Source organism: Salvelinus sp. IW2-2015, linkage group LG18 (genome assembly GCF_002910315.2).
Source record: "Salvelinus sp. IW2-2015 linkage group LG18, ASM291031v2, whole genome shotgun sequence".
Taxonomy (NCBI): Eukaryota; Metazoa; Chordata; class Actinopteri; order Salmoniformes; family Salmonidae; genus Salvelinus; species Salvelinus sp. IW2-2015.
In genome coordinates, this window is record NC_036858.1 from 49843204 (window position 1) to 49869053 (window position 25850).

The following is a 25850-nucleotide window of genomic DNA, read 5'->3' on the forward strand; positions in this document are numbered from 1 at the left end:
GACGACACAATCGCCATTGCACTGCACACTGCCCTTACCCACCTGGACAAAAGGAATGCATATGTGAGGATGCTGTTCACCTACTACAGCTCGGCCTTCAATACCATAGTGCCCTATAAGCTCATTACAAAGCTCACCGTCCTGGACTTCCTGACGGGCTGCCCCCAGGAGGTGACGGTAGGCAACATTATCTCCTCAACACTAATTCTCAACACGGGCCCACAAAGGTGCGTCCTCAGTCTCCTCCTGTATTCCCTGTACCCACGACTGCATGGCCTCATACCGATCAAATCAAATGTATTTATGAAGCCTTTTTACATCAGCAACTGTCACATAGTGCTATACAGTTCCAACTCCATCATCAAGTTCGCTAACGACATGACAGTAGTAGGCCTAATTACCAACAACGCCGAGATAGCCTACAGGGAGGAGGTAGGCACAATTGAGGTGTGGTGCCAGGTAAACAACCTCTCCCTCAACGTTAGCAAAACAAAAGAGCTGATTGTGGACTTCAGGAGGAACCAGGCTGGACCACCCCCATCCTCATCAACGGGGCCGCCGTGGAGACGGTCAATAACTTCAAATTCTTCGGCATACACATCTCAGAGAAGCTGAAATGGTCTAACCACATGGACACCATAGTGAAGAAGGCACGACAGCGACTGTTCAACCTCAGGATGCTGAAAAAATGTGGCCTATCCCTGAGGGCCCTCACAGTGTCCTACAGGAGCACCATCGAGAGCATACTGTCGAGGTGCATCACAGCCTGGTACGGCAAATCCACCGCCGCGGACCGCAAGGATCTTCAGAGGGTGATACATGCAGCTAAACACACCATTGGGTGCACACTGCCTGCCCTACAGGATACCTACAACACCAGGTGTCGAAGGAAGGCCAAGAAGATAATCAGGGACCCCAGCCACCCAAGCAATGCCCTTTTCTTCCTGCTTCAATCACTCAGACACGGGTAGTACAGGAGCATCATTGCCAAAACTKAAAGACTGGTCAATAGTTTCTAACCTTAGACCATCAGGCTGCTGAATAGCCACCACTAGAACTACATTCTCTCTCCTGCTGCCCAAAGACAATCCCTTCTTACCCAGTATCAAACCTTAGATCAAATACGAACTCAGACGGCTGATTCAGAGGTAGCTGGTTTTAGATACTTACAATAGTCTATCCACTCAGAAATCATGAAATTCAAGATTATGAATCAACAACATGCATTACTGTTGCAGTTGTTAATATGTATATGTTACAATTTAACTAAAAAAAAAAATATTTCACTTGGTCCCCACACCCCCTYAATGGTCATACTGCTCCCCCTATGGGCCACTTGTGCGCCGCCCTATGGGACTCCCGATCACGGCCAGTTGTGATACAGCCCTGGATCGAACCCAGGTCTGTAGTGACGCCTTAGACCGCTGCGCCACTCGGGAGGACCAACAAAACAACTTTTGTTACATCATGATCACGAGATAAATMAATTGTAATCTCGACATAATTAGGGATGTATTGTATTTTATTAATATGTCCTCTCTGGACTTCCGTAGTTGCTCCGCGTATCTGCCCTCTCATTGGCTAGAGKGATCCCACCTGATCTTGCCCCCTCCCGATGGCGGCCAGCTCCCGACAGTGAGGTAATTATCAGAGATATTTTTAAGGAGATAGGAAACTTAATTGGAGTCTATTAACWACCATTGTGTGGACGTTGCCCATGCTACGTCAACAGGCCGCGCGGTGCATTCTGGGCTAGTTTGGGACAAGGCGAGCGCTCCTCCAAGGAGTGAATTGGGCGCCAGCTCAAAAATCCAACATTAGCATAAATTTCGTCAACAAGAAGTACAACAATATATGAGATAATTAACTTTCTATCTGTAACATTGTACAGCTTTGGAATCGTGACATTACGTACTTTCGAGCAAAGTAGGCAGGTTTCAAGACTCATACCCTGACTTTGAGAAGGAATTGCCTGCGATTCGTTTATCAACCGCGTGAACACGATTGGTCGACAGTTTGTTGCGTTATACGTTTTTCCACTCTTGTCCATCGGGATTCCCATCTCCTCCTTTCTCTAAAATATCTGGTATAATTAAGCCTGCCAACTACCTTCCATTTTTTAAGACATTTATTTTCATTGTTAGTTAGAGCTGCCACTTGAATATCAATCTGGTCAATATAATAGATCATCTTTCTTCAGACACAACCTATAGCAAGACTCCTGATATATGTGTAGGCCTACTCGATATGTCAGGAWTTTTCTTTTGTGAACAGAAGTCAACATATTTCCCTATCAGTCTGTAATGGATATTGATAGAGTTGTTATAATTGGCCATAAATAGAGTCCTGCGTGCGGAAAGTATACCCTCACATATAGTGGGCTTACTCGGTTTCCGTAGATTTTTTTAGTGGTTCGTGACGCACCAGCGCCGAACGGACAGGATAATTTTGACAGGCAAGATGGCGACTTCGGAGCCGGTAAGCGAGATTGAGGTATATGGACATTTCGTGGTACCACACGACACATAAAACAAAAAATAAAATCAATCATGTTTTTATATTAAGTCTAATCTTATGGCAGTTAAATATACCCGGTTTCAATTTAATATTTGGCTTCGGAAGCTGTGAAACCTCGGGTGTCTGGTTCCAACATGCTCAGCAATGGATGCTAACGTTAGCGATGGATTTAGGGGGTGGCATTGGTGACAAGGAGGGACTGGACATCGGTGGTTCACACTTGGAGCTTTAATTCAATATAATTTGATATATCACACTACCTATCATTTTAATTGTGTCCTTTCAAATATATTGATCGTATTTGTGATCGGTTTTATTTAGACTAATCATAAACTGGTGACATCTGGACACGTGTGTCCGTGCTGCCTGTGCTAGCTAAGTTTTACATTAATTTGCTAACTAGTTGCTATGGGGCTACCTAGACCATTTTGAATCGAAATTACTTTTACAAATGTAACTACCTGTTCTGGGGCCATGGGGCTACCTAGACCATAACGAACCTAGACCATTTGAATCGGAACTATTTTTCCAAATGTAACTACCTGTTCTGGGGCCAATCGTAATGAATTTGCAACTGATCTATCATTAACTAATCGAATACCTGTAACTGACAAGTTAGCTAATTATTAGCTTCCTTTCTAGGCTAGGTAGGTAACGTTAGCTAAATGGTGTTCCTAATTTGAATTAGCTAATGTTACCTAGCTAGCTATGTAAATTAGCTAACGTTAGCTACACGACATACTCTGACATTAATTAATTAGTGCCAACATTARTGTTTGAAAGTGTATTAGCTAGATAACGTTAGTGAGTCTCCCAGTCAAATGAAGTACACTACAAGACCAAACTTATGTGGACATCTCATTCCAAAATCATGGGCATTAATATGGAGTCCCCCCTCCCTTTCTGCCATAAGCCCCCCCTCACCTTCTGCCATAAGCCCCTCCCCTTCTGCCATAAGTCCCCCCCTTTGCTGCTATGAGTCTCCAATCTTCTGGGAAGACTTTCCACTAGATGTTTGAACATTTCTGCAGAGACTTTCTTCCATTCAGCCACAAGAGCATTGGTGAGATCGGGCACTGATGTTGGACGATTAGGCCTGGCTCGCAGTCGGCGTTCCAATTCATCCCAAAGGTGTTAGACAGGGTTGAGGTCAGGGCTCTGCGGGCCAGTCATGTTCTTCCACACCAATCGCGACWAAACATTTCTGTATGGACCTGCACAGGGGCATTGTGATGCTAAAACAGGAAAGGGCCTTCCTCAAACTGTTGCCACAAAGTTGGAAGCACAKAATCGTTTACAATGTCATTGAACGCTGTAGCGTTAAGATTTCCCATCACTGGAACTACAGGGCCTAGCCCGAACTATGAAAAAAACCAGTCCCAGACCATTATTCCTCCTTCACCAAATTTTACAGTTGGMACTATGAATTCGGACAGGTAGCATTATCCTTGCATCCGCCAAACCCAGATTCGTCCGTCGGACTGCCAGATGGTGAAGCGTGATTCATCACTCCAGGGAACACATTTCCACTGCTCCAGAGTACAATGGCGGCGGAGCTTTACACCACTCCAGCCGATACTTTACATTGCGCATGATGATCTTATGCCTCCATCACACCTACAGCGTCATTGTGCATTGCAGTTGACCAGGGCGGAAATTTAACGAACTGAATTGTTGGAAAGATGGCATCCTATGACGGTGCCACATTGAAAGTCACTGAGCTCTTCAGTAAGGCCATTGAGCAGACTAGCTACCCAATGTCTCCYCACCCAAATTAGGGCAGTGTGTCAGTCGGAGCTTGTTCTTGATCTTTCAATAGTGAAAGTCTAGATCTTCACCACTCCTACAAAGATGTTGGTAGATATTCAGTAGGCATGTTGAGTCATTGTATGCATCATTCAGTAGTAGAAATGGCAGATATGGACCTAAAATTCTAGGTTTGGGTTGAATCAAAATTKTATATTCTAGTCAGACATGGATGGAATACCTGCACATTTAGTATTGATCTACTATCAGAAGTAGTTAGTATACATGATTATCCTTGATGTTGATATGTTTATAAATGTTTAGAAYTATTGGCAGGATGGGTCTAAGGATATTATTATTGTCAGATTTCCTGCAAACAGCTTATATTGTATTGATTCATGTTTTTGGTGTCATCCCATCCAGAATGCACCTGAAACAGAAGAGCCCCAACCTGAAGTTATACTCACTGCACCACCTGTGGTTGCTGGTTCTCAGCAGTACATCAAACACCCCCTGCAAAATAAGTATGGACACCGCTGGGTGTGTGTGTGTGTGCTTCTGTCTATGTCTGTCTCTGTTTAGGCATTACAATTAGTGCATTTTCCAGTGAGACAAATTGTTGTGGTAGTCAGCACATGCAACAATCAGTGACAAAGGTAGCCTGAAACATAAGCTTATTACTTTGCAGAATAACAGGTTTATATAGCATAACAGAAGAGATAGAATGTGTCCTAATTGAATCTACTCTCAGTGATTGCCATATTATTCACCATAGGTTAATACGCAGAGAAACTGCATAGTCTGCCACTGTATCCCGTGACACACTACAGCAAGTAGCTGAGACTTTCTCTCTGACCCAGGTGGTATACAGTAGCTGTGTAAGACATATGACTTACAGTGCATTCGGAAAGTATTCAGAACCTTTCGCTTTTTCCACATTTTGTTACCTTACAGCCTTATTTCAAAATGGATTATATAAATGTTTTTCCTCATCAATCTACACACAATACCCCATACTGACYAAACGAAAACAGGTTTTTAGAAATTGATAATSCTTGAGATGTTTCTACAACTTGATTGGAGTCTGCCTGTGGTAAATTCAATTGTTTGGACATGATTTWGGAAAGGCACACACCTGTCTATATAAGGTCCCACAGTTGATAGTGCCTGTCAGAGCAAAAACCAAGCCATGAGGTCGAATAAATTGAGCGTAGAGCTCTGAGACAGGATTGTGTTGAGGCACAGATCTGGGGAAGGGTACCAAAAAGGTCCCCAAGAACACAGTGCCCTCCATCATTCTTAAATGGAAGAAGTTTGGAAACTCTGAGACTCTTCCTAGAGCTGGTTGCCCGGCCAAACTGAGCAAGCGAGAGAGAAGGGCCTTGGTTGGGGAGGTAACCAAGAACCCGATGGTCCCTCTGACAGAGCTCCAGAGTTCCTCTGGGGAGATAGGAGAACCTTCCAGAAGGACAACCATCTCTGCAGCACACCATCAATCAGGCCTTTATGGTAGTGGCCAGACGGAAGCCACTCTTCAGTAAAAGGCACATGACAGCCCGCTTGGAGTTTGCCAAAAGGCACCTAAAGGACTCTCAGACTATGAGACACAAGATTCTCTGGTCTGATGAAACAAAGATGGAACTCTTTGGCCTGAATGCCAAGCGTCACGTCTGGAGGAAACCTGGCCTACGGAAACCTGGCCTACCTACGGTGAAGCATGGTGGTGGCATGATCATGCTGTGGGGATGTTTTTCAGCAGCAGGGACTGGGAGACTGGTCAGGATCGAGGGAAAGATGAACAGAGCAAAGTATAGAGATCCTTGATGAAAACCTGCTCCACAGCGCTCAGGACCTCAGACTGGGGAGAAGGTTCACCTTCCAACAGGACAATGACCCTAAGCACACAGCCAATTTGATATTTCAGTTTTTTAAATGTTTTATACATTTGCAAACATTTCTAAAAATCTGTTTTTGATTTGTCATTACGCGGTATTGCGTGTATATTGATGATCATTTTTTTAAATGTGGAAAGGGTCAAGGGGTCTGAATACTTAACGAATGCACTYTAAGTGGGTCCTGTAGATGTTTCAGCTTGAAGCAGTGCTTGTTTGGTACAATAGTTCTACTTTTTTGATAACTGGCTGCTGATTACAACACACTTGCTACTCATTGTTGACACCAGGGTTGTGTTTATTCATTAGGCATAGGCACCAAACGGAAGGAAAAGGACAGCTGGGCTTGTCAATTTTAAGTTTTGATTTCAGTTGCAAAATGTTTTAGCACATGTTATTGTGTGCCCAAATTAACATGACCCAGTTGGGATACTAGGGTCACGCTCACTAGGCCAATTAAACGCTTTGGTGCTTCCCAAAATGTTTTGTCCATATTTCCCTTTACATTCTCACAGCTAGCTTTAACCCTAAACCTAGATGAAGAACAAAGCTGATCATACTTGCGCTCTAAAGATGTGACATTGTGATACCACCACTTTTGTCTCTTCTAGCACATCCCATCCAGTGGCTGTCTATTCAATAGGGCGCTAGGCCATAGACTACTGTAGGCAGTACAGCAGGCTGAGTAGAACTGCTGACATAGAGCACAGCCTCAGGATAGACCTTCTCTAGACCTTTCCGTCTGTTCTGTCCCTGCCTCTCAGGTGGCGGCTGTTCCTCCCTAGCCACCGATTCTGGACTAGTATGATGCTTTAAACTCCATTGTTCTGGTCTTTTTTCCTGTTTGAAAAAGTGATCTTAGTCCAGTGGATTTCAGATTCTATTGGTTTTGGTGTTGGTACTTTGCAGCTCTCTGAATGTTACTTTGGGGTGTCTTTGCACCAGAGAAAAAACAAGGCCAAACACTGCCTTGTGAAACCTCTTCCTCATGTTTATTATGTTTTTCAGGGTGATACCAGGGATAGGAAGTTTGGAGTCACTCAACACACACACTGTGTGACTGTAGTAGGAATTACCTAGTGGAGGTAATTCCTACTAGTCCATAAGTCCACAGGCTTTACCTCAAGTGACACATTAGTGTTTGTTTACGCATCTGTCTGTGACCTCACCCTGGTTCACCAGACGAGTCATGGCACACGTCGTCTTGTTTCTTAACATTATTGATGATTTGAGAAAGTCGCTAAAAAAGCTTGCGCTCTGTTCTCTTTCTAGTATTCGTTTCAGTATTTAACTTCTTGGATACGACCCCAGCCTATTCATCAGAAGCCTTTATTACACTATGCCAGCCATGATTGGGAAAGGGAAATACCTAGTCAGTTGTCCAACTGAATGTATTGAACTGAAATGTGTTTTCTGCATTTAACCCAACCCCTCTGAATCAAAGAGGTGCGGCAGGCTGCCTTAATCGACGTCCACGTCTTCGGGGAACAKTGGGTTAACTGCCTTGCTCAGGGGCAACCGATTAATCGGCCGATTAAAAAAATWAAAAAAATAATGTATTTGTAATAATGACAATTACAACAATACTGAATGATCACTTATTTTAACTTAATATAATACATCAATAAAATCAATTTAGCCTCAAATAGATAATGAAAATGTTCAATTTGTTTAAATGCAAAAAAAGTGTTGGAGAAGAAAGTAAAAGTGCATATGTGCCATGTAAGAAAGCTAATGTTTAAGTTCCTTGCTCAGAACATAGAAACATATGAAAGCTGGTGGTTCCTTTAACATGAGTCTTCAATATTCCCAGGTAAGAAGTTTTAGTTGTAGTTATTATAGGAATAATAGGACTATTTCTCTTATACCATTTGTATTCATATACCTTGACTATTGGATGTTTATAGAGCACTTTAGTATTGCAAGTAACAGTATAGCTTCCGTCCCTCTCCTCGCTCCCGGTCCCTCTCCTCGCTCCTACCTAGCTCAAACCAGGAACACATCGACAACAGCCACCCTCGATACAGCGTACCCTTCAGAGCAAGGGGAACAACTACTCCAAGTCTCAGAGCGAGTGACGTTTGAACGCTATTAGCGCGCACCCGCTAACTAGCTAGCCATTTCACATCGGTTTACACCAGCCTAATCTCGGGAGTTGATAGGCTTGAATTCATAAACAGCAGAGCTGCTGGCAAAACGCACAAAAGTGCGTTTGAGATGAATGCGGTTACGAGCCTGCTGGCCCACCCATCGCTCAGACTGCTCTATCAAATCATAGACTAATTATAACATAATAACACACAGAAATACAGCCTTAGGTCATTAATATGGTAGAATCCGGAAACTATTCAATTCTTTCAGTGAAATACGGAACCGTTCCGTATTTTATCTTAACGGGTGGCATCCATAAGTCTAATATTCCTGTTACATTGCACAACCTTCAATTTATGTCATAATTACGTAAAATTCTGGCAAATTAGTTCGCAATGAGCCAGGCGGCAACTGTTGCATATACCCTGACTCTGCGTGCAATGAACGCAAGAGAAGTGACACAATTTCACCTGGTTAGTATTGCCTGCTAACCTGGATTTCCTTAGCATAATATGTCAGGTTTGAAAATATATACTTCTGTGTATTGATTTAAGAAAGGCATTTATGTTTATGGTTAGGTACACGTTGGAGCAACGACAGTCCTTTTCGCGAATGTGCACTGCATCAATTATATGCAACGCAGGACAAGCTAGATAAACTAGTAATATCATCAACCATGTGTAGTTATAACTAGTGATTATGATTGATTGATGTTTTTTATAAGATAAGTTTAATGCTAGCTAGCAAACTACCTTGGCTTCTTACTGCATTCGCGTAACACACGCTCGCTCCTCGTGAGGCAGGTGGTTAGAGTGTTGGACTAGTTCAATCAATCAAGTTTATTTTATATAGCCCTTCGTACATCAGCTAATATCTCGAAGTGCTGTACAGAAACCCAGCCTAAACCCAAACAGCAAGCAATGCAGGTGTAGAAGCACGGTGGCTAGGAAAACTCCCTAGAAAGGCCACAAACCTAGGAAGAAACCTAGAGAGGGACCAGGCTATGAGGGGTGGCCAGTCCTCTTCTGGCTGTGCCGGGTGGAGATTAAACAAGAAATGGCCAAGATGTTCAAAATGTTCATAAATGACAAGCATGGTCAAATAATAATCAGGAATAAGGTCAGTTGGCTTTTCATAGCCGATCATTAAGAGTTGAAAACAGCAGGTCTGGGACAGGTAGGGGTTCCATAACTGCAGGCAGAACAGTTGAAACTGGAACAGCAGCAAGGCCAGGTGGACTGGGGACAGCAAGGAGTCATCATGCCCAGTAGTCCTGACGTATGGTCCTAGGGCTCAGGTCCTCCGAGAGAGAGAGAGAGAAAGAAAGAGAGAAGGAGAGAATTAGAGAGAGCATACTTAAATTCACACAGGACACTGGATAAGACAGGAGAAGTACTCCAGATATAACCAACTGGCCCCAGCCCCCCGACACAAACTACTGCAGCATAAATACTGGAGGCTGTTAACCGTAAGGTTGCAAGATTGAATCCCTGAGCTGACAAGGTAAAAATCTGTCGTTCTGCCCCTGAACAAGGCAGTTAACCCACCGTTCCTAGGCCGTCATTGAAAATAAGAATGTGTTCTTAACTGACTTGCCTAGTTAAATAAAGGTGTTAAAAAATAATTAAAAAACGGCGTCCAAAATTACCAATTTCCGATTGTTATGAAAACTTGAAATYGGCCCTAATTAATCGGCCATTCCGATTAATCGGTCGACCTCTAGTTTTAGGTGACATGCCAGATTTCTTCAGCCTCCTGAGGTCGAAGAGGTGCTGTTGCACCTTCTTCCCCACATTGTCTGTGTGGGTGGACCATTTCAGTTTGTCAGTGATGTGTGCGCCGAGGAACTTGAAGCTTTCCACCTTCTCCACTGCGGTCCCGTCGATGTGGATAGGGGGGTGCTCCCTCTGCTGTTTCCTGATATCCACGATCAGCTCCTTTGTTTTGTTGACATTGGGTGAGGTTATTTTCCTGGAACCACACTTGTCATCTACAAACTTGATGATTGAGTTGGAGGTGTGCGAGGCCACGCGGTCATGGGTGAACATGGCGTACAGGATGGGGCTGAGCACGCATCCTTGTGGGGCCCCAGTGTTGAGGATCAGCGAAGTGGAGGTTTTGTTTCCTACCTTCACCACCTGGGGGCGGCCCGTCAGGAAGTCCAGGACCCAGTTGCACATGGCGTGGTTGAGACCCAGGGCCCCAAGCTTGAATTCATGAGCTTGGAGGGTACTATGTTGTTGAATGATGAGCTATAGTTAATAAACAGCATTCTTACATAGGTATTCGTATGGTCCAGATGGGATAGGGCAGTGTGCAGTGCAAATGGCGATTGCATCGTCTGGATCTATTTTGGCAGTAATCAAATTGAAGTTGGTCTAGGATGTCAGGTAAGGAAGAGGTGGTCCTTGACTAGTCTYTCAATGCACTTCATGATGACAGAAGTCAGTGCTACGGGGTGATAGTCATTTAGTTCAGTTACCTTTGCTGTCTTGGTTACAGGGTAAATGGTGGAAATCTTGAAGCATGTGGGGACAGCAGACTGGGATAGGGAGAGATTGAATATGTCCGTAAACACTCCAGCCAGCTGGTCTGCTCATGCTCTGGGCCGGCAGTCTTGCGAGTGTTATCACGCTTAAATGTCTTACGTCGGACACGGAGGAGGAGAGACCAGTCTTTGGTAGCAGGCCGCGTCAGTGGCACTGTGTTATCCTATTAAGGTACAATACCAGTCAAAAGTTTGGACACCTACTCATTCAAGGGTTTTTCTGTATGTTTACTATTTTCTACGTTGTAGAATAATAGTGAATACATCAGAACTATGAAATAACATATGGAATCATGTAGGTACCAAACAAGTGTTAAACTAATCAAAATATATTTGAGATTCTTCAAATGGCCACCCTTTGCCTTGATGACAGCTTTGCACACTCTTGGTATTCTCTCAACCAGCTTCATGAGGAATGCTTTTCCAACAGTCTTGAAGGAGTTCCCACATGTGCTGAGCACTTGTTGGCTGCTTTTCTTTCACTCTGCGGTCCAACTCATCCCAAACCATCTCAATTGGGTTGAGGTCCGGTGATTGTGGAGGCCAGGTCATCTGATGCAGCACTCCATCACTATCCTTCTTGGTCAAACAGCCTGGAGGTGTGTTTTAGGTTATTGTCCTGTTGAAAAACAAATGATAGTCCCACTAAGCTCAAACCAGACAGGATGGCGTATCGTTGTCAGAATGCTGTCTTGAATAAATCACTGACAGTGTCACCAGCAAAGCACCATCACACCACCTCCTCCATGCTTTAATGGTGGGWACCGCACATGTGGAGATCACTCATTCACCTACTCTGCGTCTCACAAAGACACGGCATTTGGAACCAAAAATCGCAAATTTGGACTCATCAGAACAAAGGATAGACTTCCAGTCTAATGTCCATTGCTCGTGTTTCTTGGCACAAGCACCTGAGTGAGTTGGGTGCGCAATTATGCAGGTACTTTCCCGAAACGGACGACACAAACAACTGGATTAGTTATCCCTATCATATTTTTAAACAGTGCGTTTATATTTTCCAATGGGGCTATACATTTGGGTGAGTATTTATTCTCGTGTGAGTAGCCGCGTTTCACTGCCAAAAATAAAATGTAACCATCTAGTGTTCAGCGAAATAACACAATGTCAAATACAGGTAGCCTAGTCAAATAATTAACATCCAATCACATTAACTGTTACTCTCTCGCAGGAAACATTCATTCTTGCGCAGACATTTAGAAACGAAACATGACCATTTGAAAAATAAACCACAGGAGTTTTTTGAGCGAGAATTAAGACGATTTTCGAGTAGTAAGACATATTTAAAAGCAACAGATACCATTAATAAGAAGGGTCTAGAAGCGTCTTACATGGTGAGCTACCGAGTGTCTAGGACAGGCAAGCTCCATAGCACTGTGGATTACTTAATTCTACCAGCTGCCGTGGATATGGCTGGGACAATGCTGGGGGAAAAGGTTAAAAAAAACGATACAGACAATGCTTGCGTCGCGAAAGTGTCGTTTGATGAATCATTGACATGGCAGGAGATGTTTTGAAACAATTACTGCTTCGCATACAAGCCAGTGAATTATATGCGTTACAGCTGGATGAGTCAACAGACGTGGCAGGCCTGGCACATCTCCTGGTATATGTCCATTACGTTTATGTGGGGTCAATTAAAGAAGACATCCTCTTCCGCAAACCACTGGAAACCATGACAACATGAGAATGTTTTTAAAGTACTGGACAGCTTTGTGACATCAAATGGACTTTGGTGGTCAAGATGTGTTGGTATCTGTACTGATGGCGCAAAAGCCATGACAGGGAGACATAGTGGAGTGGTAACGCGCGTGCAAGCAATTGCTCCCGACACCACTTAGGTACACTGTAGCATCCACGGAGAGGCTCTTGCTGCCAAAGGAATGGCTGACAGCTTGAAAGACGTTTTGGATGCTACAGTGAAAATGCTTAACTTTGTTAAAGCAAGGCCCCTGACCTCTCGTGTACATTCTGAACTATGCAATGATTTGGACAGCGAACATGTAACGCTTTTATAACATACAGAAAGAAGTGAGCTGGTTATCTTTTTTTTTTTTTTTGAGAGAGACGAGCTTCAAGTTCTTTACTGACCATCATTTTCACTTGTCTGACTGCTTGCATGATGACGAGTTTCTCACACGACTGGCCTATCTGGGTGATGTTTTTTCTCGCCTGAATGATCTGAATCTAGATTTACAGGGACTTTCCGTAACTTTATTCAATATGCGGGACAAAATTGAGGCTGTGGTTAAGAAGTTGGAGCTCTTTTCTGTCTGCATTAACAAGGACAACACACAGGTTTTTCCATCATTGTATGATTTTTTGTGTGCAAATGAACTCAAGCTTACGGACAATGTCAAATGTGATATAGCGAAGCACCTGAGTGAGCTGGGTGTGCAATTACGCAGTTACTTTCCCGAAACGGATGACACAAACAACTGGATTTGTTATCCCTTTCATGCCCTACCTCCAGTCCACTTACCAATATCTGAACATGGGAGCCTCATCAAAATTGCAACAAGCGGTTCTGTGAAATTTTTATTTAATCAGAAGCCACTGCCACATTTCTGGATTGGGCTGCGCTCAGAGTTTCTTGCCTTGGCTAATTGTGCTGTTAAGACACGGATGCCCTTTGCAACCACGTACCTATGTGAGAGTGGATTCTCGGCCCTCACTAGCATGAAAACTAAATACAGGCACAGACTGTATGTGGAAAATTATTTAAGACAGACTCTCTCCAATACAACCCAACATTGCAGAGTTATGTGCATCCTTCAAGCACACCCTTCTCATTAACCTGTGGTGAGTTATTCACAATGTTTGATGAACAAATAAGGTTTTATATGTAAGATAGCTAAATAAAGAGCAACATTTTTGATTATTATTATATTATTATTTGTGCCCTGGTCCTATAAGAGCTCTTTGTCACTTCCCACGAGCCGGGTTGAGACAAAAACTCACACTCACTCTTATATTTAATATATGTATAGTGTTTGTGTGTGCAGGCTTACAATGATGGCAGAAAACAACATTTGAGAGTGCGCTGACCCTGGTGCTAGAGGGGGTACGCAGCTGGAGGTTGAATGTTGAAGGGGTACGGGACTATAAAAAGTTTGGGAACCACTGCACTAGAGGAATGGCTACGTCCAGTTAACTTTTAATACGTTTGCTGAATTTCTAAAAACCTGTTTTTGCTTTGTTATTATGATGTATTATGTGTAGATTGATAAGACAAATATATATTTTAATACATTTTAGAATAAGGTTGCAACGTAACAATGTAGAATAAGTAAATGGGTATGAATACTTTCCGAATGCACTGTATACATGTCTGAGCTATGTGTATGCATAAACTCTATGTGTATGCGTTTTTAATTAATCATCATCTTAGAAAGCTGTCCATTTCGTTGTTAGGCTTTGAAACATCAACGACCATATTTTCCACTCAGTTTCAAACAGTTGTGGAACTATTTTCTTCAAATTGATCAATCACGGTGAGGTGAGTTTTTGAATGCAGTTGCATTGTCAGAGTGGTTAGAGGGACAATTGAGAACTGAGTACTAGCCTATTAGCTACCTGATGGTCATTAGTGAGTTAGGTACTACCAACGCATGTCCAGAGTGCATAAGAGGAGATCACGGTTACTCAACGGTCACGTGGAATTTTACTGCGATCAGTTCTGTTGACTGCTGATTCATGACAGTAAACGTCCAACCTGTTCTGTCTTGTGGGTACTGGGGAGCACGATAGGGAATCTCTGACTGAGTCTTCTCTCCTCAGATGGGCCCTGTGGTATTTCAAAAACGACAAGAGCAAAAGCTGGACAGAGAACCTTCGTCTCATCGCAAAGTTTGACACAGTGGAAGACTTCTGGGCGTGAGTACTCGTTCTCTTCTCCTTATCCTCTTTCTCCTCCACGCTATGACGTAACCATGACAGAGTGCATTGTACAGAATTGAGACAAGTTTCTATGTGGAGTAAAGGACTGGCAGTTCTATGCATTGCTATCTGTGCCTCATTTATTATTATATATATATATTTAACCTTTATTTAACTAGGCAAGTCAGTTAAGATTTTTTTTATTTTTTTTTATTTTTTTTACAATGACGGCCTACCCCGGCCAAATCCTAACCCGGACGTCGCTGGGCCAATTGTGCGCCACCCTATGGGACTCCCAATCACGGCCGGTTGTGTTACAGCCTGGAATCGAACCAGGCTCTGTAGTGACGCCTCTAGCACTGAGATGCAGTGCCTTAGACCGCCGCGCCACTCGGGAGCCCAAATTAGTCATTAGTTCTCTCCAAATAGAAATTATGGAGAATGACGTGGAACAGGACATTGATATTTATAATTGTGGTGTCTAATATTGTTGCATATGGGCCTTTGTTTAAGTGTGCCTCTTGGTTTTGTGTTGTAGATTATATAACCACATACAGCAGCCCAGCAAGTTGGGCTTCGGCTGTGACTACTGCTTATTTAAGGTAAGTTCACTTCTGAAACAAACAGTATCCCTTCAGAGGACTTGTCGCTGTTCTGTTAAATGAAAAACATCAGGGCCCGTATGCATAAACCATCTCAGAGTAGGAGTGATGATCTAGGATCAAGTTTCTCCTGTCCATTTAAATCTTATTATGATCTGATAGGCAAAACTGATCCTGGATCGGCACTTCTACTGTAAGACACTATGAATACGGGCCCAAGATMAGGGTTTCCATTAACAAAATGTGGCGCCGGACAATATCGCCGGGAAGATTTTAATTTACCGGCCATTTTGAGAAATGTACTGGACCCATATGCATTGGGTGCATAACTCATTAGGGCGTCTACCCATGGTGATCAGAATGACAAATCACATTTAGATTATGGTAATGCATCTTAACAGAACATGCAACTCATGTAATGAAGCAGCCAATAAAATGTTATTTTCAAACATTTCCCAAAATACAATTTGTCAAAACAGCACACCTGGGAAAACACCATTGTAAACAGCGCACCTGATAGTGGTTCCATTTGTGACAGACAGAAAACTGCGAGGGGAAATCTAAAGATGCAACAACTAAGATGTGTTGCTAATATGACTAGGATTGTGCCTTTGGCTTCTGGACAATGAAAGAAAGTTTCTATGAAAACCAGTAGAACAGGAGAGAAATGGCATAGTGCTGGGTCTAATAGGGAAGCAAATGGAAATATATTTGCCAAAATTATATAATTTCTCCTGTCTATACAGAAAAATAAATTAAATAATTCCAAATACTTCACCAGAAAGCAGAACTTAGCCACAGAGGAATTGAGGATCATTAGCTTCTTGTARACAAATTGCTGTGGATTCTTTCAAATCACAAGCTCGTAGGCCTATGCCTATTTGGGAGGCCCGCCGTTTGGGCAGTGTGCGTGGCAATAGGCCTAACTGATTATTGAGTTAGGGCTGTCAGTGAAAAGCATATAAAATATGTGTGAAGAGAATGTGTCTTGAGTATAATTTAAACTTTTGAGACAWAAAGGGGAGGGGTGTGTGGCGAAGATATAGACAAGCCTCTCCAGAATGGCTCAGCTAGCTCCTGCCAATACTTGTACATTCATTGTGTGAATTGTTTGCACTTAGATAAATAAAATAAAAACAATTTCATATGTCACCAGTAGTAGATGTACTATTAATCCCCATTTTGGTTACATTTATTTTAATGCATGTATTAGTCATTTTCCGTTCTCATTCTCGGAGTGGAAACGTTATTTGCGGAGTTCACCGGCTACACTTGTGAGAAACAAGTTTTGGTTTATTTCATAACCATCATTAATGAGATTTGTCAATTTTTTCATTGTCTTTTATTTGGAGTGCTCCATGTGAGCAATGAGCATGCCTGGTTTCTCTGTCCTGATAATGTTGAGGGAGTGTGTGTGCCTGAGCACGCATAGAAGTACCTGGCCTGCTGCGTGGACATGAAGGAAAGTGTTGTTTTTTTTACATCCATTGCGAATGATAATACACAATGAACAAAAGTATAAACGCAACATGTAAAGTGTTGGTCCCATGTTTCATGAGCTGAAATAAAAGATCCCAAAAATGTTCCATACGCACAAACAGCTTATTTCGCTCGAATTTGGTGCACGTAATGTATTTATATCACTGTTAGTGAGCATTTCCCCTTTGCCAAAATAATCCATCCACCTGACAGGTGTGGCATATCAAGAAGCTGATTTAAACAGCATGATCATTACACACGTGCACCTTATGCTAGGGACATTAAAAGGCCACTCTTAAATGTGCAGTTTTGTCACAACACAATGCCACAGACGTCTCAAATTGAGACAAATGAAGAATTGCTGCTCAAACTGTCAGAAACCGTCTCAGGGAAGCTCATCTGCGTGCTCGTCGTCCTCACCAGGGTCTTGACCTGACTGCAGTTCGGCGTCATAACAGACTTCAGTGGGCAAATGCTCACCTTCGATGGCCACTGGCACRCTGGAGAAGTGTGCTCTTCATGGATGAATCTCGGTTTCAATTGTACCGGACAGTTGGCAGACTGTATGGTGTCGTGTGGACGAGCGGTTTGCTGATGTCAACGTGGTGAACAGAGTGCCCCATGGTGGCGATGGGGTTATGGTATGGGCGGGCATAAGCTATGGATAGCAAACAATTGCATTTTATCGATGGCAATTTGAATGCACAGAGATACTGTGACGAGATCCTGAGGCCCATTGTCATGCCATTCAGCCGCCACCATCACCTCATGTTTCAGCATGATAATGCATGGCCCCATGTCACCAAGGATCTGTACACAATTTCTGGTTGCTGAAAATGGCCCCGTTCTTCYAKGGCCTGCATACTCCACCAGACATGTCACCCATTGAGCATGTTTGGGATGCTTTGGATCGACGTGTACGACAGCGTGTTCCAGTTCCTGCTAATATCCAGAAACTTCGCACCGCCATTGACGAGTGGGACAACATTCCACAGGCCACAATCAACAGCCTGATCAGTTCTATGCGAAGGAGATGAGTCGCGACACAAGGCAAATGTTCACACCAGATACTGACTGGTTTTCTGAACCATGTCCCTACCTTTTTTTTAAGGTATCTATGACCAACAGATGCATATCTGTATTCCCAGTCATGTGAAATCCCTAGATTAGGGCCTAATGAATTTATTTAATTTGACAGATTTCCTTTTATGAACTCTAACTCTGATTTTACTTATAAGCTACTTTAAGGCAAGGTAAGACATGTCTCAAAATTTGCCGGCTAACGGAAACCCTACCCAGAATGTAGATTGGGGTCAAGTTACCTAACGTTCCCCTACTGCTCTCTGTGTGTTTCAGGATGGGGTGAAGCCAATGTGGGAGGATGACAAGAACAAGCTGGGTGGGAGGTGGCTGATGACCCTCAGCAAACAGCAGAGACAAATCGACCTCGACCGCTACTGGATGGAGACGGTCAGCATCATTATCCTTAAACCTGGGTCCTGTTCTTAGACACCAAACGGAAGAAAATGGGACTGAAACAAGGATGGACTACCTGAACGCTCATTTTCATTGCTAAATGTTTCCCGTTGTGTGCCCTGACGAATACGACCCTGAGTTTTGAATAGTTCATTAGGACACACAAAAATATTTTTGGATGGTCCAGTTTTCTTTCATATGGTACCTAATGAACACAACCCTGCTGGAACTGTCCATGACTATACTTCCAAAGTATTGTCAAATAATCTAATGTATGGGATGGATTGCTAGAGGGCAACTTAACACGTAAATAACATTTGATTAATTCCATAATATCATGTACTGTGTGTGTGTTGTAGCTGTTGTGTTTAATCGGTGAGTCGTTTGACGAGGCCAGTGAAGATGTGTGTGGAGCGGTGGTCAACATCCGACCCAAGGGAGATAAAATATCCATCTGGACCGGAAACTGTCAGAACAAGGAAGCCATCGTGACAATAGGGTAGGTCATCTCTCTGGCCTTTTGTCAATTGGGCAAAAGTCTGTCCTTTCCTCCACTCCTCTGTGACTTGGAAACAAAGTGTTTACTTTGTTAATAAGTGAAGAGGATTTTCTTCCTCGAATGCCTTCCTCCAGTAGAGGATGCTCAGGTGTATCCTACCGCTGAAGAGTTTTGAAATCAGCCACACACCCTTTGAAAACACAGTTGTTTTCTTTAAGGAGAAACRCGTGCACACATTGATTAAAAACAATATGCTGCTTCTTATTTTATCAAAAAATGTCTAGCACAACTAGCTAATTTCTTTTTACCACTTTACACATGTATTTTGGGATTGCACCCCTGTAAACGGAATTTGCTTAATTTCATATGCGCGCATTGGTTTCTATGTTTCCTCACTTACCATTGACCTTTTTCAAAAGGAGGTGAGGAAAGAACGTGAGGAGTTGAGAGAACCCAATTGAGTCTCTCGTGCGCACACACTCTTTTATCCACCAATTACACATTTCATTTGGCACATAAGCAAATTCTGTATATTATGTTAATTGAACAAGTTCAGATAATCATACATGCATGTTATTCAAGTGTGAAACTTTTCAGATGAAAAGGTTTTCTTTTAAGGTAACCCGGGAGTGCAAAAAGTGTGTAGTTGGCAGAAATGCCATCAGTTCTGAGACTAACAGTACTGTGCTGTTTCTAGTTCCCCACTAAGTAGAGACAATGCATGTAAGACTGTACTGAGAACCTATTCAATATTATCTCACTCATCTCTCTCCAGACAACAGTATAAAGAGCGCCTGAGTATCCCCATCAAGCTCCTGATTGGCTACCAGTCACACGACGACACGTCTAGCAAGAGTGGTTCCACCACCAAGAACATGTACTCAGTCTGATCAACAACACCTACCCCCCATCTCAGCTCAACTATCAACCCCCTGCATCACCAATCCATTAATACTTTTCAGTTGTCAACTGCTGTTAGTGTCCTTTTTACAGACGAGAGAATTGTTGAAACGTATACAAAATTAGAGCCGCCCCACTGACACCCGATGGACCGGCTGGCTAACCTCCGGTTCTTGTCGGAAAGAAAGGACAGCGTCAGCTGAAGCTGTTGGGATTTGAGCTAGAAGATCGTTAAATGAGTTAATTTTAGAATTGGAGAGTATATGTGACTAATAATACCAGTGGCTTTCCCCCTATTAACGTAACTGAGGAGAAGATCTGTCGTTTAAGGCTTGATTAAAAGACAGACAACTTTCTTAGCTGTACAACCTTTTCCTTTTCTCATGCAGAGTTTATGATCATTCCCTGTTATGAAAAGTGTTTCTCACCAACCACCCAGGATAGAAAAGTAGACGAGATTCATTCATTCAGCAGATTTTAAAGGGCAACCAGCGTTTTAACCTTCTTTAGTTGGAGGTGTTTGGCATGAGAAGGGATTGCAGATGCACCTGTTGCAGAAAAGACAACGGTACCATAATTATTTTTTGTGTAAAAGAATAGTAGCGGTAACAGAAGAACGGCCACACATAGTTTCAGCCATGCTGGGATTGTGGATCCTTTGCTTGTAGAACTATTTTGAACTTTTGTTTCCCTTACATGCATTTATGATATATGCATTGCAGTTGAACTACATAGTTGGAGGACAACCATAGGGGGGAAAAACTCAAGTTCTTTACCATTTYTTTTGTTTTTGAGGAGGTTAACGACATGGACTACTGCTTAATAATATAGATAATTTTTTTTACAGTGTATCATACTAAGTAAAGATGCCTGGACAAGTTTTAGGTCTGCTTCTTACCGTTTTCTTCCTAACAAACTGTAGAACATTTCGCACTACTCTGGGGCCTGTGCGAGTGGAGAAAAAAGGATATCTATCCATCGTGAAATTATTTAGCTTATAATGTATCTTTATTATCTGTAATTCCAGGATGTATATTACCTTCTTTCAAGTAAAGGTTAAGTGCTTTGCATTAAAACCAGAACCACACGGTCTCCTTTTCTGTGTCGTCTGTTTAGCATCACTTCCTATAGTGTCATGGGGGTGCGTTCAATATACAGATTATACCTAGATCAGAGCCTTATACCACATACAGTGCATTTGACTTTTTCCACATTTTATTAAGTTACGGCCTTATTCGAAAATTTATTAAATTGTTGTTTTTTCTCAATCTACACACTACACCATAATGACAAAAGTTAAAACAGGTTTTTAGAAAAAATGTATTCAAAGTAAAAAAATATATAAATGTTTTACATAAGTATTCAGATGCTTTACTCAGTACTTTGTTGAAGCACCCCTGGGAGCGATTACAGCCTTTAGTCTTGGGAATGACGCTACAAGCTTGGCAGACCTGTATTTGGGGAGTTTCTCCCATTCTTCTCTGCAGATCCTCTCCGGTTGGATGGGGAGTGTTGCTGCACAGCTATTTTTCAGGTCTCCAGAGATGTTAGATCGGGTTTAAGTCCAGGTTCTGGCTGGGCCACTCGAGGACATTCAGAGATTTGTCCCGAAGCCACTCCTGCGTGCTTAGGGTCGTTGTCCTGTTGTAAGGTGAACCTTTGCCCCAGTCTGAGGTCCTGAGCRCGCATCAAGGATCTCTGTACTTCGCTSTGTTCATCTCTCCCTCAATCCTGAATAGTCTCCCAATCTCTGCTGCTGAAAAACATCCCCACAGCATTATTCTGCCACCCATGCTTCACMGTAGGGATGGTGCTAGGTTTCCTCCAGACGTGATGCTTGGCATTCAGGCCAAATAGTTCAATCTTGGTTTCATAGGTGCCTTTTGGCAAACTCCAAACGGGCTGTCATGTGCCTTTTACTGAGGAGTTACTTCTGTCTGGCCACTCTACCATAAAGGCCTGATTGGTGGAGTGCTGCAGAGATGGTTGTCCTTCTGGAAGGTTCTTCCATCTCCACAGTGGAACTCTTGAGCTCTCTGAGTGACCATCAGGTTTTTTGTCACCTCCCTGACCGAGGCCATTCTCCCCCAATTGCTTAGTTTGGCCAGCTCTAGGAAGAGTGTTGGTGTTTCCAAACATCTTCCATTTAAGAATGATGGAGGCCACTGCTTTCTTTGTGACCAATGCTGCAGAAATGTTTTGCTACCCTTCCACAGATCTGTGCCTCGACACAATCCTGTCTCGGAGCTCAACGGACAATTCCTTAGACCTCATGCCTTGGTTTTTGCTCTGATATGCCGTCAACTGTGGGACCTTATATAGACAGGTGTGTGCCTTTCCAAATCATGTCCAATCAATTGAATTTACCACAGGTGGAGTCATATCAAGTTGTGGAWACATCTCAARGATGATCAAAGGAAACAGGATGCACCTGAGCTCAATTTCGAGTCTCATAGCAAAGGGTCTGAATACTTAGTGGGGAGAACAAGTATTTGATACACTGCCGATTTTGCATGTTTTCCTACTTACAAAGCATGTTAGAGGTCTGTAATTTTTATCATAGGTACACCTCAACTGTGAGAGACGGAATCTCTCAACTCTCAACCAGGAAAGACTGGCATGCATGTTGTTGATGTTCTGTATGTGCAGTTAAGGGCAAGGCATGCTGCTTTGTTTTGAGCCAGCTGCAGCTTTGCTAGGTCTTTCTTTGCTGCACTTGACCATATTACCGGACAGTAATCCAGATGGGACAAGACCAGAGCAGAACCTGAACAACTAGTACAGTTGATTTGTTATAACAGACATACCCCTCCCCATCTTTACAACAACTTTGTCAATTTATGCAAAACTCCGGTTTAGGTCTTAGAGAATGTTTTGAACCAAATACAATGCTTTTAGTTTTAGATGTATTTAAAACCAGTTTGTTATTAATCACCCACTCTGATACTGACTAACATATTATTTCGAATTTAAGTGAGCTCACTGGCTTTGGGTGCTGACAAAAGTGTGGGATCATCAATATACATATTCATTCTAGCTTTGTGTAAGACCAGTGGCAAATCATTTGCAAAAATAGAAAACAGTAACAGCACAGCGCACTGTACATATCTTATGTAAGCTCCAATTGAAGAACACTGGGTTATATTGGATAAATAACTCCAACCATGTGATGGYAGTTTTTTCAATAACAATTTATGATCAATGACATCAGACTACACTGAAATCTAACAATGCAGCTCCAACTACAGTATCACCTTACAAAAAAATATTGCCATTTTGAAACCGCAGTAACGTGCAGTAACTGCAGTCTACTGTGGTATTTTGGACGCAGTAAATGCAGAATAACTGCAGTTATACTGCAAAATTACTTTGGTAAAAAATAGTGTTATTTTGGACACAGTATTTGCAGCATACTGCAGTTAGACTGCACTCTGACTGCAATCTTTTTTTGTAAGGGTATCCATTTATTTTAACCAATCATCAGTCACCTGAGTCAGTGCAGTACAAGTTGAGTGTCCTTCTTTATGCATGCTGAAAGTCAGTAGTTAACGTTTTCTCTGAAAAATGGCGTATTTGGTCAAACACAATTCTCTCCATCAGTTTACTAAAAACGATCCTCAAACTGATTGGGTGGCTGTTAGAGCCAGCAAAGGGTGCTTTAATATTTTTAGGCAGGGGAATTACATTAGCTTCCTTCCACGCCTGTGGACACACATTCCTTTAGGCTTTGGCTAAAGATATAGCAAATAGGGGTGGCAATACAGTCTGCCTCCATTCTCCGTAGTTTCCCATCAAGGTTGTCTGTACCTGGTGGCTTATCATTATTGATGGATAACAATAGTTTTTCCACCTCTGCCACACTAACTGTACCATTTATCTTGGTTTGGTAATATAATTTCTTATTTTTATTTATTTATTCGAACTATAGCGTTTTATTCGTCATCAATCCAGGGGGCTCTAACAGTTCTCAGTTCATTTCTTGAAGTGCTTGTCAACAATTTGCATGAATAATTGTACAAATACTTCAGCGCTGCAAGTTCAGGATAAATTAAATCAGAACCCCTTCCTCTTGCAAAGATTGCTTCATCATCCCATTCATTTGCGTAAAACGGCTGATTCAATAGTTTAATATTTGTGTGTGTGTGTTTTAAACATTTGTAATGTTAAAATACCTATCACATTACACATTTAATGATAGAATGCATTTGAAACTTGACAAAGTAAAACTAGTGTATGACATAATACTGTAACGACCCTGGGTTTATAAGCGCGGAAATCGACTCTGCCGCACGAGCATGCTTTTGCAGCACAGTCGATAGCGAGCCGGACCTCAGGCTAGAAGGTCGAGGGTTCGAGACCTGCTCCCTGCCTGTTTCATTACAATACATTAATTTTATTAATATGAGTGGGGAAAAAATTGCTTGTGAATAGATAAGCACGCCAAAGAGTTAACAGTAGATATTAACGATAAGTAATAGAATAAAGACGGCACTTCAACATTTCACAGCATTGTCTGCGGAATTTTCAAGAGCACTTGTCTTTATGTGGCACGGAGTTGCCCATAGATTGATGTGTCAGCATTGTGGCAATGAAGTGTTCAGCGTTCGTCTAGCCACTTGCGACATGCCCGAGCTACTGGATAAGTAATATGGTTATCGTCAAGAAACCAGACAAGCTACGGATATGCATTGATCCTAAACACCTCAACCGGGCTCTGCGACGTTCACATTAATTTATGCCACGTTGGAGGATGTTCTTTACAAGCTCCCAAAGGACAGAGTCTTCACGCTCGTGGATGCCAGAGATGCTCTTCCGCAGTGCAAGCTCGACGAGCCCAGCAGCTACATGACCACCTTTTGGACACCTGGGCAGGAAGAGGTGGTTGAAGCTTCCGTTTGGTGTCTCCGTGGCTCCAGAGGTGTATCAACGGAAACAGCATGAGCTGTTGATGGGACTCAGTGGCGTGGAACCATAGCAGATGACATCCTCGTAGTGGCTGTGGGGACAGTGATGAGGAGGCAGAATGTGAATGACGCCAAGCTGCTGGCCCTGATGGTCAGATGCAGACAGGTCAAGCTAAGGCTAAGCATAAAAAGCTTCAGTTTAAAGTGCCAGAGGTCCGCTTTCATGGGCACATCTTGTCCTCCACCGGATTGAAAGCGGATCCTGAAAAAGTGAGGCTGTCTTGGAAATGCCCCACCCATCTGACGTGAAGGGAGTGCAGCGCTTTGTCGGATTCGTCACCTGCCTGGCCAAATTCTACCGCGGCTCTCTGAAGTGTGTGAGCCACTAAGGAGGTCATGGACAAGGACACCATCTGGCATTGGCTCCCAAAACATGACGCAGCGGGAGGGAAATAAAACAACTGGTACCCAGACACCTGTACTGCGATACTACAATGTGTCAAAACCTGTCACGATTCAGAGTGACTCAAGCCAGTATGGACTTGGCTGTTGCCTCATGCAGGAGGGCCAGCCTGTGGCATTCGCCTCTAGGGCACTCACCCCAACAGAGCAGAACTATGCCCAGATAGAGAAGGAGTGCCTCAGCATTGTGTTTTGGCTGCACGCTCCACCACTACCTGTACGGGCGCGACAATATTACCGCAGAGACAGATCACAAGCCCCTTATTGCTATATTCAGCAAGCCTCTTCTGAATGCCCCAAAATGACTGCAGAGCATGCTACTGGCCCTACAAAACTACAACCTCAAGGTGGTGTATAAGCCAGGGCCAGAGATGTATGTGAGTGACACGCTCAGCAGGGCTACTGCATCAGGCACTCACACACGCTCCATGCATGAACAACACGCAGTGTGCAGTTTACAAACAGAGCAAGTGGATGTTGAACACATCAACCAGGCTGACTACCTCAATGTTACGGACCAGTGCCTAATACAAATCAGACAGCACACAGACAGGGACGAGCAACTCCAGGCATTGAGGTCTGTGATTCTGATGGGCTGGCCCGACTTCAAGGAAGAAACTGCTTTAGCCGTCAGAATATTGGCCAGTCAAAGAGGAGCTCAGTGTTCAAAACGGAGTAATCTTCAAGTGTCAGAGAGTCGTTATTCCCCGGTCTCTGCGTCCTGAGATGTTGGCGCGCGTGCACTCAAGTCACATAGGAGGTGAGGCCTGTTACAGACAAGCACGTGACACACTGTATTGGCCAGGAATGCAGAGTGAAATCAAAGACTATGACAGT

The 25850-nt window shown here is 43.1% G+C and overlaps 1 protein-coding gene across 2 annotated transcripts; it reads left to right on the plus strand.

The window, feature by feature from the left end:
• Positions 1 to 1817: 1817 nt before the first annotated feature.
• LOC111978162 (eukaryotic translation initiation factor 4E) lies at positions 1818 to 20095 on the plus strand. 2 transcript variants are annotated; one of them, XM_024008057.2, is made up of 7 exons: positions 1818 to 2493; positions 4687 to 4787; positions 14593 to 14688; positions 15230 to 15293; positions 18129 to 18242; positions 18608 to 18747; positions 19523 to 20095. In XM_024008057.2, exons 1-7 carry the CDS (start codon positions 2461 to 2463, stop codon positions 19635 to 19637), a joined length of 663 nt encoding a protein of 220 aa, XP_023863825.1. In that variant the 5' UTR covers positions 1818 to 2460; the 3' UTR covers positions 19638 to 20095. The 2 variants fall into 2 exon arrangements, with proteins under 2 accessions (XP_023863825.1, XP_023863826.1); XM_024008058.2 differs by having other exon boundaries at positions 2128 to 2478.
• The last annotated feature ends 5755 nt before the right edge of the window (positions 20096 to 25850 follow it).

Coding starts and splice junctions, on each gene's coding strand:
- LOC111978162 (XM_024008057.2), top strand. CDS start 2,461: ATGGCGACTTCGGAGCCGGTAAGCGAGATTGAG. Junction 2,494..4,686: donor AGCCGGTAAGCGAGATTGAG/GTATATGGACAT, acceptor CATCCCATCCAG/AATGCACCTGAAACAGAAGA. Junction 18,748..19,522: donor GAAGCCATCGTGACAATAGG/GTAGGTCATCTC, acceptor ATCTCTCTCCAG/ACAACAGTATAAAGAGCGCC.